The sequence below is a fragment of the Arachis hypogaea genome, chromosome 1 (assembly GCF_003086295.3).
Source record: "Arachis hypogaea cultivar Tifrunner chromosome 1, arahy.Tifrunner.gnm2.J5K5, whole genome shotgun sequence".
Taxonomy (NCBI): Eukaryota; Viridiplantae; Streptophyta; class Magnoliopsida; order Fabales; family Fabaceae; genus Arachis; species Arachis hypogaea.
Window position 1 is genome coordinate 4,099,315 of NC_092036.1, and position 20,200 is coordinate 4,119,514.

At 27.9% G+C, this 20,200-nt stretch overlaps 1 protein-coding gene and 1 long non-coding RNA gene across 2 annotated transcripts; one reads left to right on the forward strand and one right to left on the reverse strand.

Moving 5' to 3' along the window:
• Nucleotides 1–3,323: 3,323 nt before the first annotated feature.
• LOC140184472 (uncharacterized) lies at nt 3,324–5,607 on the forward strand. Its single transcript, XR_011881363.1, has 2 exons — nt 3,324–3,897; nt 5,428–5,607. It is a non-coding gene; the product is annotated as an uncharacterized lncRNA (long non-coding RNA).
• Nucleotides 5,608–6,330: 723 nt separating this feature from the next.
• LOC112791179 (cellulose synthase-like protein E1) lies at nt 6,331–19,156 on the reverse strand. The gene is made up of 8 exons (XM_025833908.2): nt 15,895–19,156; nt 14,877–15,216; nt 13,632–13,772; nt 13,405–13,539; nt 12,556–12,768; nt 11,915–12,148; nt 8,418–8,765; nt 6,331–6,975 (listed from the first exon to the last, which is right to left on the reverse strand). Exons 1-8 carry the CDS (start codon nt 16,173–16,175, stop codon nt 6,433–6,435), a joined length of 2,235 nt encoding a protein of 744 aa, XP_025689693.1. The 5' UTR covers nt 16,176–19,156; the 3' UTR covers nt 6,331–6,432.
• Between the last annotated feature and the right edge of the window lie 1,044 nt (nt 19,157–20,200).

The following is a 20,200-nucleotide window of genomic DNA, read 5'->3' on the forward strand; positions in this document are numbered from 1 at the left end:
ATAAAAACTGAAGCGATTACGGAATATTGATTCAAAGAAAAAGGTGAAGCTAGAAAGCGATTGGAGTGGTACACAACATGATCATGGGATGATAGGGAAGATGAGGAGGGAGATGGCGACGACGATGACGAGTCTTAACAAATCGGACTTAATGTCTAGATTCATGGGATTCATCGAAGACGACAAATACTTGAGAGACATAGTCATTAGTTTCCTGAATATGAATTGGTTGAGAACAAATTGAAGATTTTTTTTCTTATAAACATAGAAGTTATAAAGTGTGTATTATGTAACTTGAAGTTGTAATGTTAAACTGTTAGTGTTATGCAAGATATGATAGAAATTAGAGAAAAATAGTGCCGTTTTTAAATAGAGGGAATCGAATTATTTTGTCTTCTGTTAGAGTTATTAAAGATTATTTGTCTTCTGTTAAAATTGATGGAACAAAAAACTTAAGTGATTGACAAAATTAATTATTAAAATTAATTGAATAATTAATTTTAATTTAATTAAAAACTAAAATATTTGGTTTGAAATTTTTTTAAAATTAAAATGAATATTTATATTAGCTAGCCTCCTCAACAATACTAATGCAAAAGAAGATAAAAAAAAGAAAGAAAGAAAGAAAGAAAAAGGTAATTAAAAGAGAAAAAAATATATATATATAAAATTTTGAACAGCTACACACAAAAAGTCTAAATTCAAAAGTCTCAAGGTGTCATATTTCAACACATTACGTAGTGAAATAGAAGTCTAATAAATTCTCGGAACTCGGAGGAATATGACTATATATTTTAGATCTTTTCTAATAAAAAAAATCTATCGTGTCTAGCACCGAAAATAAAAGAATTAAATATTGTGTTTGAGTAAAGATGAATTTAGTTTTTATAAATTGAATCAAATAGTGTTGAGTTGAAAATTTTAAAATATAATAGAATTTGAACTAAGATTTTTTAATTAAAGTAAAAAAAATTAATAAAATAATAAATAAAGAGTTAATTATTTTTTAATTAAAATAATAAAATATATATTTTATAAAAATTATAAAATTTATAATAATTAATTTATTTTATTATTTTATCAACTTTTTTACTGTATAAGATTTAAATTCATAAAATTCGAATTGAGAGGTTTAACACGAATATAGTTAGAATGAAACTTGAACTTTATCTTATCATCGCTCCTATTTATTGTATCCCAATTATCTTTTCCATAAAGCAGGGGAAAACAGATATTAGGTCTGTTTATGCAGCATATTCTCCTGCTTATTTGAATGAATAATTGAGGGTGAAATATTCTCCCAGCGACTCAAAAATAGAGGTGAGCACGAGTCGGTTTGGTTTGAGTTTAAAGTGAAATTAGAATTGAATCGATTAAATTATAATTGGTTTGACTTGTTTTGAATTTGTGTTTTTCTGTGTGTGTATGTACTCGAACCAAATCAAATTGATTAAGAATGAATTGGTTTAATTCGGATAATTGGACTTTAAAATTCATTAAAAAAAAACAAAATTTTATCTTAAAAATTCAACAAATATAATAAATATTTAATATCAATAGAAATAATTCAAACATGTTAAACACCAAATATATTAAAAACTAAACTCATTAAAATTCAAACATATTAATAGTGAATAATCTTTGTCTAATAGAAATACAAAAGTGCAATAGAAAATTCACTAAAAGTCATATTTTATTTAATTAATAAAATTCAAACATATATATTTTATTTTTTTATTTAATTAATATATGATCGGATTTACGGGTTGGTTCGGGTTTTGCACCCCTAAAACCAATACCCGAACCAATCACTAATAAAATTTATCGGTTTGGTTCGAATTAGACCCGATTATACATTGATTTCAAAACCAATTTAATTAGTTCGGTTCGAATTCAGACGGGTAATCGGATACTCGTTACTCGTGTTCACCCCTACTAAAAAACAATCTCATTATAGGATTGTGTCTTTAATGGTTAAATTATTTTTATTTATGAATTTAGATTTTTTAAAATAAAAAATTAATAAAATAATAAAATAAAAAATTAATTATTAAATTTATAATTATCATAAAACATATATTTTATTATCTTAATTTAACAATAAGTAATTTTTTATTTTATTATTTTATTAATTTTTTATTTTAGAAAATTTTGATCCTTTATTTATAGACTTTGCTATTTGTAACGAGAGGACCAGTTACTCTTAAATTTAATTCAGTAATTAATAATTAATAGTGGTAGAATAAGAATAATCCTAAATATTTGAGTCAAGGATACGACTTACGAGGGACCAAAACATTTTAAACATTTTACCAGGAACTATGCTCTCACATCTTTAATCTTGAACATTAATAATTTACCTTTAGATAAAGGTTCATATACAACTATTTTCATATAAAGTTTATAGTTAAGATTTATTAAATAATAATTTAATAAAAAAATAAAATCATCTCATAAATTTTAATTAATAAATGTACGTCAATTTTCTCCTTAGGCTTCATTGTTCTTCCAAGAGGGAAGTTTCATGAACTGAGAGTTTGACCCTCAAAATCAATCAATTTCAATCAAGATTTTTAGCATTTCATAAGCCAGCAGACAAGATATTAAATCTTTTAGCTAGACTAATAGACCAGTTTTGCCTACTCATTGTTCTTACCATACCTAGAGAACACACATGTCATCGATCGAATTGAAAGTCATCATTGACTTCAAAAATTCATAGAAAGATTAATCTTTTTCCTATCAAGTTAAGTGGATAGATCACATACACCAATTAGGGGGTCACATATTACACACTAGCTAACTCCAAATATAAATAAAAAAGAAAAACCTCTACCAAATATCTTCCTTTTTAATGGACGACAATTATAAATGGAGAGTCAGCAGCAGATCCAGCCTGTAATATATATAAACCACGAAAACGGAAAAGAAAGAAATTCCAATATAAATTCAATCAATAAACCTAAATAGAATTTGTGCATGTGTGTCATGCTGAATAACATTTTACTTCAATGTTTCTGTAAGGGTAATTAAGTTTAGAACAAAAATTTTAGGAAATTGATTTAATTTGATTTGAAAGGAATTATTGTGTTTAGAATAATGTAAAACATAAACGGATTGATTTAAAAATTGATATAATAAATTAATTTTATATTTTATTTTCAACTATTTTTTTATCACACTTTTTTATTACCATCAATAATCACAGTTAGTCAATTAGCATGGTCTAAACGACCATTTAAACCGACATAAACAATTACATTTGTCTCAATTTCAGGCTAATCTCGTCAATTATGTCCGACTTACTGGGTCGAAATAGCTGACTGGTCCAATCAGCATGTCCAATCGACCAAGTATGCCGGAGCAATCAATCCGATCGATAGACACAATCGACCTGTCTATAGGGGTAGCAGGAATACCCGAATCCGTAGGTATTCGACCCGCCCCTACCCAACCCAAAGTGGGACGGGTCCTGAACGGGGCGAGATGTTGATCGAGGCGGGGCGGGGTCGGGTTCATGGTAAACCCCCCCTATCCGTCCCGGAGTGTACATATACTCCCTCATATATATATCTCTCTTAGCAATTAGGGTTGCTTCCCTCATACCTTCATACCCCTGCCCACATACCCAAATCTCAGAAACACACACAGCACTCACTTACCCAGATCCCAGAAACCCACACAGCAGCAACCTTGCTCACCGCCTCCGTGGCTCACCGCCGCTGTTGCTTGCTTTGCTCAGTCGCTCACCGCCGTCGTCACGCAGTCGCTCACCTCGCCGCTCTCCCTCACCGTACTCACTTCGCTCGCACTTCTCTCGTTGCCGTCACTCTCCTCGCCGTTCGTCTCTTCGATTTGCAGTCTCCGGTCCTTCCTTCCTCTGTCATCGTCTCACTGGTAAGCAGCAAGCACTCCTCCTTTATTCACTACTTACAGCTTACTGGCTTGCTCTTTGCTTCTTGCCTTCTCCAGATTTGTTTTTTGTGAGTAGATTTTATAGTTAATTTTTTTTTATGTTAGAAAAGTTAAACTTGCCTTTTCATTAATATTATGTAAATTGTTGACGAAGGACTTATTTGAGTACAATAATTATTGATCTTGAAAAATCTCTAAATGACGATATAAAGAATGATGTCCTCAGTCCTCAGGAACTTGTTGGCCCTGCCAAGGTCCTCTCCTTTTTAAAGAAATTAACATTTGCTAATCTGAGTTGATTTATGTACTTCTTTAAAACATGAGTTTTGCAATTTGTTTGAGTAATAACTGTAAGTTTTCTTACTTACTAGCTAATAAGAATCGGCCTAATTTATGTGTATTTTTTTAATTCAAAGTATGTTTGGAAACTGAAATTATCTATTACTTCTCATTTTTTATGTTAAATATATATCATATGACTTTTCTGTTTAAGCATTGTTTATGGCTTTCCTGATTAATATTTTCTAGCAATCAAGATACTTGTGGTAGTTATAAAATTGAAGGCTGATTATCCATAATGCCATGTATTCTTTTGGAGCTGATTCAGAGTCAGTCAATCTTGTGATTTGTGCTTGATTAGTTATAATTGATTTCAATCTAACACCATCAAGTCATCATGCTTGCTATGTATACACATGAAACTTATTTAGGTAATGAGTGATTCACTTGCTGATGTTACAGCTTACATTTAGCATTGTTGTATCAAATTTGCTTATTAAATTATTAACCCGTTGACTGTAAATTTGTTACTCTTATTTTATACAATGAATTTTATTAGAATTAACATTGAATAAACTTAAATTTTTTTTAAAAGTTAGTTCTTGTCAAGCTGGTTTAAGTATTTAGAGAAGAGACTACAATGTGATATATGATGCATTGGTGCTAATTTGTTTTTGGCTTTACTTTTAAAAAGATTGACTAGAAACTTAGAACTTGGAACCAGGCTTGTAGAGTTTGCACTTGATCTTTTGATATAATTGAGAAATTTTTGCTGGGATAACACTTGATTAGTTGTGGTTAACAGGTAAAGAGGGATGAGATTGGTTAATAGGACTCAATTTTTATATATTCTTATTTCTTAGCATGAGGCATTACTAAGATTGGTTTTTTTATTTATTATTTTACAAAGTAAGAGTTAGAGTAACTATTTCTGCATAGTTATATAGTAATTTTTAATTGCATCATCATTAGAGTTATTTTATTTGTTGACCATGGAAACTATACTTATGTAAATTGTTCAATTCTAAAATAAGTGTTAGCTGCTTCTATTTTTGTTTATCTTTGTTTTGGAATTTTAATTTGGTGTTGCTTTCTTCTCAATGGTATTGCTGTTATTTCTGAAAAATTATTTCACTTTTTTTCAAAAATGGTGCCAAGTTATTTGATAAAACTTTGTGTTTACTGATCATAATGCTTAACTTAACTAGTTTTTATGCTGTGTTTTCAATATAGGTTTGTTAAATGGTGGAAGAATAAGAATAATGATTGAAGACTCTTTTGATGCAATTTTTTTATTTTGCTGTTAAATTTGTAGTGATTAAACATTAATCTTTTTTTAATTTCAAATTATTTGACATTGTATGAATCTTATGTTTGTATTTTAATTTAGTTATGAATTTTAAATTTTTATAAGAGTGGGGCGGGTACCCGTGGAGGCGGGTTAAGGTTGGACAGTCTACTACCCGCGGGTAGGAGTGGGACGGGTAGTAGTGGAGTGCAAGGACGGCGGGGCGGGGTCGGGTAGGACAAAAACCTGCCCCTACTCGCCCCGCTGCCACCCCTACCTGTCCAATCGATCCGGGTCGGTGGTCATCAATTTTTTTATAATACTTCTTTTTTAAATTAAAAAATATTCTTAAATAATTAAAAAATATTATTTTAATTTTAATATATAATACTTTTTAAGATACCATAACTATAAGCCATTATAGCATTGACACTATAGTAACATGATATATAATACAAAATAGAAAATAACATAATTTTTAATTCGTACTACTATAGTTAGCTATTGTGAGATTTAGTTTCTCTGCGATTATATTTAGGATTTTATATCTAATACACACATTTGTATATTCAATTCTTTCGTCTTTCAATAAAATTTCAACTTTTTTTCATAGTTTGGTCTATACATTCTTTGCATGTTACTTCTAAACATTTAAATTGATAGGATTTGTGTGAATCTTTTGTATAGATTTTTTTTTGGGAGATAATAATGATAAAACTCTAAACTTTTTTATCATAGAAATTTTGATATTATATCATAATACATTTTTTTTCAAAAATTTAAATCGATAAAAGAATACACATAAATAATTATATTTTTATTATACTTAACTTTTTTCATGATTAAAATGATGACAGAATAATTAAATCTTATTTATGCAATACCCAAAAAAGAGGACATACAAAATTACATTATTCTTTCAAATATAAGATGAGAAAATCAAATTATATTCATGCAAGGCTTCTGAAGAAGATAATCAGACTTAGAGCTAATGCGGTTGATTTAATGGCAAGAGAGGTTGGTAATCTTCCATTATCCCTTCTTAAGAAAAGTCCTTGGTATATAGGCAAATTGATAAGAACCAAAAAGCCACACAACATAGTTTGCAAAAACATTTCCTCAAATGCTTCAAGAGTGCTACCTTCCCTCAACAACCCAAGAAAACAAAACAAATTGAGCAATGCAAGTGTTGATAGCATAGTGAACATTGGAGAGGAGGTTCCAAACTCCATGATTTCTTTCTCGTAGCGTTTCGACACATCTTCTCCGGCGACTTTCGCCGTGATTACAAAGGCCGAATCGGAGACTCCGAAGAGCTTTAAGATGGTGTCAATGAAGGCAAACAAGTATGAAGTTGTTCTCTTGTATAGCCATATCCTTAGGTCATTCCACCAACCTTGAATTGTGCCTCCAGAGAATAAAAATTCCAATAAACTATAACTTGTTTCCCCAATAATAACATATGCAAAGGGTATGAACCATGGGCTTGACATCTGACAGATCCAATAATAACCAATTAATAAAAGGAATTGTGCATTTTCTAAGCCAAATGAGATGCATAATAAGTACACATTTTAATTTGTGTGGGTGCATAAATGGAGAAATTGAACCAAATTAAGCACAATCCATACTACATACATAGATGATTTATTGGGAAAGAATGAATTGTTAATCAGTTGAAAAAAAAAAGGTTTAATTACGTGTTAGTCTTTATAGTTTCGCAAAATTTTCAATTAGATTCTTATACTTTTTTTTCTTTTAATTGAGTTCCTGTATCAATTTTTTTTCAATTGAGTCCCTATATTTTTTTTCTTTTATTTGGGTCCCTGCACTAATTTTTTTTTTAGTTAGGTCCTTATACAATTAAGCCAATTACTACCAAAAGGGATCTAATTGAAAAAAAAATTGGTACAGGGACCCAATTAAAAAGAAAAAAAGTATAAGAACCTAATTAAAAATTTTTGCGAAACTATAAAAATCAAGAGTAATTAAACAAAAAAAAAACCAAGTCTAGGATGAACATTAACTAAAATTAATTAAGAGCGGGTATAAAGATGTGTTGAGGGTTAATTATTTTAAGTGTGGGACAAGATGTAGCCAAAGTATATGCAGTGCTAGTTTATTACAAGATAAATTTGGTGCTTTTTATTTTATATTGAACTGATTAATTATATTAAGTACTAATATAAACACGTATATATGAAATTGAAAAAAAATCAATAAAATTTGTAAAAAAAAAAAACCAAAACATGGTTTACAAAATATATATTTTTGTTTTTACGAAAGACATGTATGTGAGATTTTTTTCATGTATTATTTGAAATTCACTTTATCGCTATAAAATGGATTATGAATTTCATTTCAAGTGAGGATTACGCTTAATCTTATATTAATAATAATAAAGAATAATAAATTTTAAATAAAAACACAAAGTTACTTTATATATATAGTTTAAAAAATATTTCAAATGTTTTAGTATTCTAGATATTATTTTACTAATTTTTTAGATATTAATTTTAATTATATATATAACTAAGATTACTAAAACTATTAAAACATCTTAAACACTTGGAGTCTTTTAGTTTAGAAAATACTATCCAAACGAAAAATTTTTGGGACCAATAATTTTTAGTATTTTTTTTGTTATTATTTGACCAGCACAGATATTAAATTATCTTTAATAAATAAATTTTGTTAATTTATGTGTATAAATTCTAAAAAAATATAGATATAAATTATATTGATTTATATATATAAAATTTTGATAAATATAAATATAAACTATATGTTTTTTGTATGTAAAATTTTTATAAATATAAATATAAATTAGTGTTAGTTAAAAATAATAATATTTAATGGGCATGTAGTATTGCTAACATGCAAACAACTTCTTTTGACAACTATACAAGATAAAAAGAAAGAGTGCAATTGTTACCTTTGGGAACAAGGAAGTGCCTTTAAGGAGATACAATGAAGGGATAATTGAGTAGTATACTGTTGCCAAAGAGTTTGAGGCCCATAAGCAATAAGTAGAATACCCCATTTGAAGGCCCAAACTGATTCTACCATGTGCAAACCAAGCAGGACTATACTTAGAAAGCAAAATTTGGAAGTCACCTTCAGACCATCTCTTATGTTGTACAAGTGTCTGATGTAGTGTTGTTGGAGCTACTCCTAAGAAGGCCTTCCTTTTTGGGTTGTAGTACACTGATTTCCATCCATTGGATTGTATAGCCAATCCTGTTATTACATCTTCCACTGGACATCCATATCTTAAACCCATCTGCATTTTTCAAAAGTTAATTTTGGTTTTCTTTCAAACTTTGAAATCTCAGAAACTTAAGCTATTAAGTAAAGAAATATCAATGATTTTATATTTAACAAATTAGTGGTAATAATCACATCCTATAAGATAGATTACCATTAGAAAGGTAATAACTAATTTGGATTGACCAAATTAAACAAGATAATGTTATTATATTATGAATAAAACACATACATAAATCAAATACATATCAATATTATATGAATTTCCCAAACAAATAATGTTATCTTCATTCATATTTCTATATAAATCGAATTTATTAAATTCGAATTACACATTATAGTACTAAATCGAAACAAAGATATTCGAATTACATGATGCACCAGATTTAAGTATAAATTGAATACATTGAATTCAAATTAGTTGTTGCAGGACTAAATCGAATTAATACGATTCGAATTACATGGTGCACTACTATATCGAATTAAGTTAATTCGAAATCGAATGTAACAAATTCGATTTATACCTAATGGTGGCTAGTGGTAAATCAAATCTATTAGATTTGATTTAGTATGCATTGAGTTATATATATAAATTGAACTGAATTAATTTGATTTAGTATGATACTAATGTATATAAATACGAGTTGAACGTGAATTCCTCGTTATAGTAAGACTCATAATAGCTAGTGATGATAGTTTTTTAGTTCTGGTGCACTATAGAGGGTCGATTAAGAAAAAAACGTTATCTGGAATTAAATTTACTAATAAGGATCCGGTGAGTGTTTTTCTCAAACCTTCAACAAGTTTCAGAATACTATAATCCAAAAACCGGGGATCGGATGCAATGTGTGAAACGGGTGGAGAAGTTATTCTATTGAATTTTGATTTCTGTGTTGCGTGATAGTGTGAAGTACGATTCATTCGGCATAGGCAGTGACGAAGATTTGCAAATCCTATTCCATTATCGTCGTCAGTTTTTCGATGTGAGGACCCCTGAGCTATTGGCCAAGTTTGTAGATGCAGTTTGTAATTCAGGAGGTTCGAACTGGAATCCTCAATCTTCAGCAATGTCAGCCTGCTCTAATTCAATGCCTCTTAGTGCCTCATCATCTGTGCCCGTGATTGCACCTAAGAAAATTTTGGTTGCATCTCCGTCCTTCGCAGCTGATCTAAAGCGCAATCATGATGGAGAAATAGGTGATATATCCTTCGGTGAGCTTGCAATTGTAATGGCCAGTACTCCTGTTATGGTCCCGATTTTTGGAAAGGGTGGAGCACCAAATGGTGTCGAGGATGTACTGCAGGATGATGATGATGATGTGGAGCTCGCCACGATTGCTGATGATAGTGATGATGACATAGCAAGGAGTATTCCAGCTAGGGTGGTGGAACATCTAGTTCAGGAACTCAACAGTATTCCTGCACTTTTCAACTTTTAACTTGGATGCCGTGACACAGCATGAAGTATCTGGAGTACCTGTTGAATTTGGGAGCAGAGATACACAGGATACAGGAGGACTAGCTGAGTTCCAAGTTGGTCAGCAGTTTCAGGATAAAAAGGAGACCGTCTTAAGCGTGAAGACTTATAGCATCTGCCGTGTGGTTGAGTACAAAGTGTTAAAATCCAATCATCGCAAGTACTATAGAAAGTATAAGAATTTTGGCAACGGGTGCACTGATTCGGATCAATCTCTGCTAACGCAGAAGTATTTGGGAAGTAAAATGGTACAATAGACCTCATACTTGTTTGACCACATCGATATCTAGTGACCACAGGGACTTGAAACCTAAATTAAATTAAATTAAACTCCAACAAAATTTTTATCCTCGATAAACGTCTAACATTAAAAATTTACAAATTCTAATCAAACCGGTTATCACTACTCATCAACACACTTAGTTATCCCTCACCTAACATGCATTTGTGTTTTAATGTTTTAACAAACTACTACCGAAAATCAATACTTTAACTATTATTTAAAGTTTAAAGATTCTAATAATTCTAATAATCAAATTTTAAACAATTTAAGATCATTAACAATTTTTTATTTCTTAAAAAAATTAAATTAAATTTTATTCACTAACATTTTCATGGACGCTACTAGCAATATGGGCGACTCCATCCAACTGATAGATTCAATTCAGATCGTCTTTCATTTCCACCGTTTGAATCTTTTAGTATACATTTCCTTAGTTATTTTGGATTTTTTGTTTTGGGTGGGTTTAGTATGAAAAAATGTATTTCAAAACAAGCGAATTTAAATTTTATATATAGGAATATCTATGCTAAATCGAATTTATATGTGTCAATTTACTATGAGCACGATACCACTCATAATTCAAATTGAGTTCATTTGAATTACTATGGAATGTAATTCGAATTTATATCATTCGATTTACTATGTGTCACAATACCATGGACTAAATCGAATTAACCTGTATCGAATTACTATGTGCCATAATACCATAGACATTTCGCATTTTATTTTCCTTGGTAAATCAAAGCTAATTACTTCGATTTACAATATTTTTTTCTTATTCGAACACATTTGTTTCGATTTAGTATTATAATGAATAAATTCGAATTACATAGAAGTATGAATGAAGACATCTATATATCATTATTTATTTTGAGAGATTCATATAATATTAGCATGTGTTTGGTTTATGCATGTGTTTTACTCTTATATTAACTAGATTAAGCTAAAACACATATGATAAAGGTCTAATTTGGGTAAACAACTTAATTAAGTTTTTTTTTGAAAAAATAGCTTAAACAATTAATGACTATATTAAAAGTAGCTTATAAATAAGTTATTTTATATTTGAATTTTTAGTTATAAAAGTGTTTATTTTATAGAAATGTGGTAAAAAAATAGTAGTATTATGAGAGAGATCATTTTTTTAACTTCTCTATAAGCTCCTAAATAGCTTTTTAAAAAGTCGAAATTTGATTTTAAAAATTACACCAAATATTAATACTACTATTTTTCATAAGTCAAAAGCTCAAAAAAATTACTTTTGAAATTCCCAAACGAACAACCACTATATAGCTAGCTATTTTTTTTAGAAAAATAATTTTGATGTACTATCTATAATGTAATAAATTACTTAAACTCTTAAAACTAATCATGAAAGTTTAAAACAAAAACTTATATATGATACCTCTTTCCCCCATAATGTGTTTTCCTCATAGGTACAACTTGCGAGGACCTTTGATCTTTCTTCCAATTCCTGCAAGTTTTCTTCTAGACTTTGATCATTTTCATTATTAGTCCAATCATTAATCCTGTTTTGACCATTATTAAACTTCATTCCACAAAGTGTATCTCTCCTGTGAAAGCAACCAGTCCCTATATACAAAGGGCCACCAAAACCATCTGCACCATGGAACTCCACCTTCATAATCATAAAAGATAATACATTATTATATAATTAAATTTTAATATTATATAAAACTCATCAACATAATAATAAGTAACTATCAATATATAGATTTTTATACTACATTGTTAATTACTTGAATTTTAAGAAAACAGTTATATATACTTCTGTGTTGAATAGAATTTTGTTTTTTTTTTAACAAAATTCTTTAATAAATTTTGCTCATATGTATTTTAAGAATACATTTTAAGGATATTATAAAAAATATTTTATTAATTTTGTTTACATTTCTAATACATTAAAAAATACATGAAAATTTTGAAATTTTTAATTATTATATTCTTAAAATATGTTTTTAAAACATAAATAACTAAATTCTTATTTAATTTGTTTAATTTCAAATTTCAAAAATATTAACATACCTGGCTAATTGTTATTAGACCACTCCCATATAAATCATTCTTGGTGACATTCTCAAAGTTCTGTGGAAATTGCACAAAAGCAATTTCATGGCCTTTTTCTTCATCCATGAAAAAACACAAAGCATCTCTCACCGATTTTGAATTGTTTGAGTACATATCACAGTCCACATTCAGAATTATTTTGCCGTTGCTAATAGAAGAAGACACCCTTAACTGCATTTAATTAGAACCAATCAAAGAATTAACTTAAAATGGGAATGTTAAACACATATCTAGAGTGCAAAATTGAGGAGGAATAATCGTATGAATAACCAAATTAATTAATTAAAGATGTATATCCAATCCATCCATTCATCTATTTTTTTTAAAATAATATTTAGATTTAAATTCTCTTAATTTTGAATTTTATTTTAGAAAAAAAAAATATGATTTCTCACCATTTATTTCATAAGTGGAACCAAGAAAAAATATGAGAGAGAAATCATTCAAGAGTGAGAGATCACACTTTACTTCTAAAGTGAAAATTTAAAATTTAGAAGATCCAAAATCATAATATTTATTAAAAAAGAGTAAAATGACAAACAAACATTTGAGAATTTACACTTCGAACAGATTGATTTCTAAAAAAATATCAACAAATTAAGTCCTATAGATAATAGATGTGAACACAGTATTTTTAAATTAGTCCTTATAATTAAAATAAAAAATCTAAATTTAAATTAACTTATCCACATTTATTATTCTAAAAAACTTTATTGGTATTTTTTTTCTTTAAAAATTAATTTGTTCGAAATATAAATTTTCAATAATTTAATTATCACTTTCCCCTTAAAAAAAAAATATGAATACCAGTGAATTCATAGCTCCAGCTTTAAAGTTGTGGGAATGTTGGGGTCTCTTCTCCCTAGCTAAATACACCAAAGTTGGTAGAACAACCCCATCTACGTCCTTCGAATTATTTGGGTCCTTTTTATCAAGTATTATCTAAAGAAAAAAAAATATAAAATCATCATAAGATTAAATAAGCTCATATATATGATGCATTGATGCCTAAGAAAAACAAGCAATATTATTACTTGAAGAATTGTGTCATGATCAAGTTTAGAAGAATATGAATCCCATTGAGAAAATCCTTTGTGCTTTAAACGTGCTTCTTTGGGTACTTCACCCATCTTCGTGGAGTCCTGAATTCTCTTTTCCATTTCGTCGTATAATTTCTACAACATGGAACAATTTCAATGTCCCACAAAACTGTGATTATTGTACATAATATAATAAGAAGAATCGTATTTATGTCACTAGAAAAAAAAAATAACAAATTTTTATATATATCTTGACCAGAAAAATATGATATCATATTATGGATTAATATTTTTACTAATAATTTAAATTGTTAATTAAATAACAACACATACAGAAATTTAACATTTTTTTAACATTGATAATATATACATCATATCCACCATCTACTTCTAGAATGACTTTATATAAAAGATCACTGATTTTACAATTTAATTTTTTATATAGCTAAAAAAGATGATAAGAACGAACTATTCAAAATTTGGTCTTTTTCAAAAGAAACAAAAACTGAGCTATTCAAAATTTGTATTGTTTATAAAACTTATAAAAATATGTAAAAAAGTATATTTTCATAAAAGAAAAATTGCCAAAAATAAAAAATGAAACTGACCCACTCTAGTAAATGTTTCAACCCATTTTAGAAATAAGACTACCCTAATGACATATAATAATGAGTAATGTTGAATGAGTAATAAAATTTATTATTTTTAATTTGGCCAAATAAAATATATTTATATTAAATTTTAAATACTAAATTTTAATAATATAAAAATAAAGTATTAGTACCTAACATTTATTTATAATTATATTGAAACAAAAAAAGTAAACGGTTGCTTACCTACTAAAAGAATAACACTAACAATAATAATACATCAAACATTAAAACCAAACAATCAAAACCTAAACAAAAAACAAACAACAATCAACCTAATTTAGCCTAAATTTACCTTATTTAATATTTATTTATTACAAAAGATATTAAATAAAATTAACAATAGTAAATTTTAACAGTATTTTGCTAATATTTTTTTGTTATCGAATATTTTGTTAAAGATATAACCATTCATATTATTTTCTACTATCGGCTTAAATTTTTAAAATGAATAATTTCATTATATAATATCAAAACTCTATGTCCAAACCATTAATATTACTTTTTTTTTTATCAATTTAAACTTTTGTTATGACACATTTTTGTAAAACAAAAATTGATTGGTTAGTCTAATTTAACATAATAATACCTTTATAGCCGCCAACTCTATATTGTGAGTGTGATCATCATATTGATTATTTTGGTGTGCCATTGAGAAAATGTTATTAAAATAAGCCGCCGGAGACCTTGGTTCAATGTTGAACTTCTTGCAAAATGGCAACCAATGCTTAGCAAAATTAGATGCCTCTAAGAGAGCATAGAAAGTAATATCTGAACCTCCATCATCTGAGAGATAGACACTAAGCTTATGAGTTGGATAGTCATAAGCCATAACAGAGAGAACTGTGTTAATCACCATCATTGGTGGTTCTATTTCTGGATCTGCCGTACACACATATATGTCCACTCCTGGCAACTTGTCCTCATATCTGTTCATATAAAACCAATTCACGCATTTAATTAATATTTTTCTGTCTTTATGATAAAAAAAATAAAAATATTATTTGTAAATCAAAATTAGCCAATAAAATTAGCTACTAATGTATTTGTGTATAAATATATGTATAATTTAATTTATTTTTAATGTATATTTATATCCTAACATGTATTTATATTGATAGCTAATTTTAATAGCTGATTTTGATATACATGTAACATAATTCTAAAAAAAATGCAGGATAATTTTATTGAAATACATAAATAGATAACTATGTGCATTGCTCAAGTTTGAAAAAAAGGAAAATAAAAAACAATTCCTATATGAATTGAAAATTTTAAATTATAAATTCTAAAATAAAAATAACTAATATTAACTAATTAAAAATTAATTTATTATACTTTATTTACTAAATTAAAAATGACAATATCTGTTCCAATTTCACAATCTTAATTGAAAAAGATGAAAGAAAAAAATAAGATAATTCTATAATACTTATTACTTAGAGTCTAATTTTTATTTAATTTATTTTTATAAAAAATTTAAATATTTAAAATTATTTCTTTTATATTTTTAAATTAACAATATTAAATTTTAAACATTTTTAGCAAAGTTATATATAATAATCAGCAGAAAATAATTAGTATATATATGATAATAGAGTGGTGACCTTTGAGAGAGGGTGTCCTTGAAAGTGTGCCTGAAGACAAGGTTCCAACGGAGTGCTTGAGTGAGAAGCCAATAAAGACCAAACCATAAATCTGCACCAAACATACCAAGCCATACCCAGATGTTGCCATCTTCAAGCTTTGAAGGTATGTAGGTGAGTCTATAAACCCAAATGAAGAATATGGCCAGAAATAATGAGATTGCAAAGGGCCTATAGATCACTCTCCCTCTTCCCTTATTTGTCTCGAACAATGGAGAGTACCCCATACCTACTGCTCCCATTTTTTCTTCTTTGGTATGCGCAACTTGATTGTTATTATTGTGCTTTCAATAATTTGCTACCCAATTAACAGGTTCCAAGTTCCAACGTCATTTATTACTTTTTAAGTTTGGTATTTTTTTATTGAATTTGAATTCTCTAAATTTTAAATTTTTATTTTAAATGATAAAATAAAATCTCTCATTATTAAATATTTTTTTTATATTTTTTTTAGTCCCACTTATAAAATAAATAGTAATAGATCATATTTTATCTTTTAAAGTAAAATTTAAAATTTAGAGAATGCAAATTCTTTTTTATTATATCCGAGACATAATTATCGAATTATTCTTTTGATTTTAGAATAAAATCATAATTAGATCTCTACAAATTTTGATTTTAAATTAATTAATTTATAGAAAAATATTAATTTAATCTTTTAAAATAACAAAAGATGAATATATATGTGATGTCTTTCTATTAATTTATCATGTAAAACTTAAAGTAGTATGTATATATACCGTTATTTATTGTGATGTATTTATTTATAAAAAATCGTCGTATAAATAACAACTTTTAGAATGAAATTTTATTTGTTTTAATAAGATTCAATAGTAAATAAAGAGTAATTGATAAATATTATATAAAAACTCAAAAAATAATAAATATTTCATTATGTAAAATTACATTGTTTCTATGTTCACATAGTAACAACAGAATACGTACGCACCATTATAAATAATTCTATTTTATTTCGTACTATTTATTGATAAAATGACATACATGTCTACTATTTATTATCGTAAATAATCTAATTAATACTTTTTTTAATAATTAATTAATTTAAAATCAAAATTCTCAAAATCTAATTGTCACTTTATTCTTAATTTTAAAATAAGAAATTTTGGTATTTTATTAACAAATGATTTAAATTATAATATTATTAAAAATATAAAATAAAAAGAATCCAAAAATTTACATTATTCTATCTATCTTTATAATTAAGTATTTAAGTGTTTTATTTTAAAATTTTTTAATTAAATTTTTATACAAATTTTAAATTTGTAATTTTAGATCTTTTTTTAATAATAACCATTATCAAAATATTTTCATCCATCCCATACTACTAGTAATATGCCAGATTATTTTTTTAAGTTAAATTAAATATCTTTAAAATAGAAAAAATGTTATTATAAATTTAAAATACTATAATGATTCAATTAAAAATTTTTAAAGGGTACAAATTCAATTATCATTTTAAGAAAGAATGATTTGGAAAACAAAAAAAATTAAATATTAATATTTTTAAAAATTATATAATTATCCATTTTAAATAATAATTTAATTATCTATAATAGTTAAGATATTAATTCTCATTAAATTAAAATAATTTAAATTACGAAGAGTTAGTTATCCAATTTAAATAACATCTAATTAAAAATTGACATATCATAAAAAAATAAATTATATGTTATTTTAAAATTTTTTTATAGAATTCACTCATCTAAGATATTTAAGAAATGATCATATCGTCCACATATAGTAGCGCGGCGGAGGCTAAATTCCGATGGAGTTGCCATAATCTGAAAGAGACGTACAATATAAGGAGTTATAGTCAATCTTATACTAAGATATTTAAGACATGTATAATGTACCTGCAAGCTGATATTGACTGAATGGTTTTATTTATCCAATAAGACTGCCTTTTGACACTAACAATACGCCATAAAAAAAAATTAAATTACAATGGTGGGGTTCATAAAATTTTTTCCATGAAATCACTTTTAGCAAACAATTAAGCTGATACATATTAAAATTAAAATTAAATGAATCTAATTTAATTTCAAAAAATAATTTATAGAATAAAAAATATTATATATTTATAATTTTTTAAAACATTTAATTTCAAAAAATAATTTATAGAATAAAAAATATTTTATATTTATAATTTTTTAAAAATTTTACTTTTAATTAATGTGGGACTTATAATACATTTTTTTTACACTTATAAATACTTATATAGAGCGTAAATATTTTCAGATGCATAATCTAATAAAATTGAATTGAATAGACTTTAATATTATATTTTAAAAATATTTCTTTTAAATATTTAAATTGATAAAAAATTATACATCAATAATTATATGTGTAGGACTCTAACAAAATATATAATATCCGTATTCTGTGAAGAAAAAAGTTTAGGTCCATCGCTGAATTGCGAAGTAAGGGTCATCTACTCATCTTCACAGCATCACAACAAGATATAAGGGAAATAAAGGTTTATGAATGTACTATGAAGGAATAAAAGAACAAAATTTCATCTTATAAAAACAATGAGATATTTAAAATTGGAATGATATTAAGGAATTAACTTTTCTTAATTATTTTGTTTATATTAAATTTTAGACTACCCTAAATTATAAATTTTAGGCTTAAAAGAAATATTAGAAAATTCTCACTTGTGTGACAAAATTTTAGGTTGGAATAGAGGGAGCAGTTGGAGCAGCTTCAGTGGATGAAGTAGTAGATAGCGGTGTACTAGATTCAGATATGCGCTAGTGACAGCGGTCTTGGTGGTGGCAACAGTGTTGCTAGTGGGAGACATCACCGCCTTTTTCGTCGACTGCCGCCTTAGCAGGATCACGGGAATGACGATAACGACGACTACCAAGATCTTTAGTGTTGGGAATAAGACACCATTCCCCTTGAGAAAACACCTTTGACAGATAAATAAAATAGACACAATCACATACACAAGAATTTAACGTGGAAACTCCAAGAAACAGGAAAAAAAACCACAGCCGTTGTCAAATGACAACCAGAGAATATCACTATGTGAAAATTGTTACAACACATAGATTTCTTTCTCTCTAACACCGGCACCCCAGTACACCCACACTTTCTCAAAGCAAATATCTAACTACACCTCACAACACTCTCTAATCAAAGAGTACAGAGGAAAATAAAAAATCAGATACAAGCTTAAAGTGTTTCTGACTGGTGCAAAAACAAATGGAGAACTTAGCCTCATATTTATAGCCTAGGCCACCCACTCCATTTGCTATCCTAAGCAATGTGGGATTAATTCAACCAAATCCTAACAATCTCCACCTTGATTGAAATAGTCACACATCTTCAGCTTCCATTGTCAACACCGACAATTCTTTGCTGCCATTGTCTATACCGACAATCATAGTTCAGAGAACTATCATACTCCACCATGAAAGTATACTCACTTGGAATTAGACCACTCCAAGCATTTCGCCTTGCTACAGATCGAAACCTTGCTGAAAATTCATGGTACAACTTCCAAATTGGCTTTTCCTGGAAATTCTTCAGCCATCGATCTAACTCCGCCACACACCTTGCATCTCAACGCCAACCAATGTCCGTGTGCAATTGTGGACCCGATTGCCACAACTTATCCGAGGATACTTCTTGTCTTCAACGCCTTGTGCAAACCTGATTGTATCAACACATCCTTGACTTGTATTTGCCACAAGCCAAAATTAATTCTTCCATCAAATTTCTCTATTTTAAGCTTCACAGCACTTTGATGGTTTCAGTGGCTAAGAGAAGGGGGGTTGAATCTTAGCCCTTTTTTTGCTTGCTAACACTTGCTGGAATTTAGATGAGACTTTTCTGTTTTAGCTCGTTCCTAGCCACGAGACATTTTCATTTTGTCTTGTCACTTGGCATGAGACATTTTTGGATTTTGCTCCTGAACTGTAGAAACAGAAGTGAAGTAGGAGAGAGAGAAGATTACACCCAGATATATCCTGGTTCAGCTGCTAAGTGCAGTGCAGCCTACATCCAGTCTCCATCACAACAATGATGGAATTTCACTATAATCAACTTGATTACAAATTGTAAAGTGCTAACCCAACTTACAAGGGAATTCCCATAGAATCATGAAACACAACATAGATGAACAAAAGAACTCTAAGACATCTATGGCTTTTTCTTTTAATTTTGCACTCTTTGCCTTTTTCCGCTCCATGGCTTTTTCATACAAACCTCACTGTTTGTCTTTTTCCATGAGACTCAA

Coding starts and splice junctions, on each gene's coding strand:
- LOC112791179 (XM_025833908.2), bottom strand. CDS start 16,175: ATGGGAGCAGTAGGTATGGGGTACTCTCCATTGTTCGAGACAAATAAG. Junction 13,540..13,631: donor ATCATGACACAATTCTTCAA/GTAATAATATTG, acceptor TTTTTTCTTTAG/ATAATACTTGATAAAAAGGA. Junction 6,976..8,417: donor GCACTTCCTTGTTCCCAAAG/GTAACAATTGCA, acceptor TGGATCTGTCAG/ATGTCAAGCCCATGGTTCAT.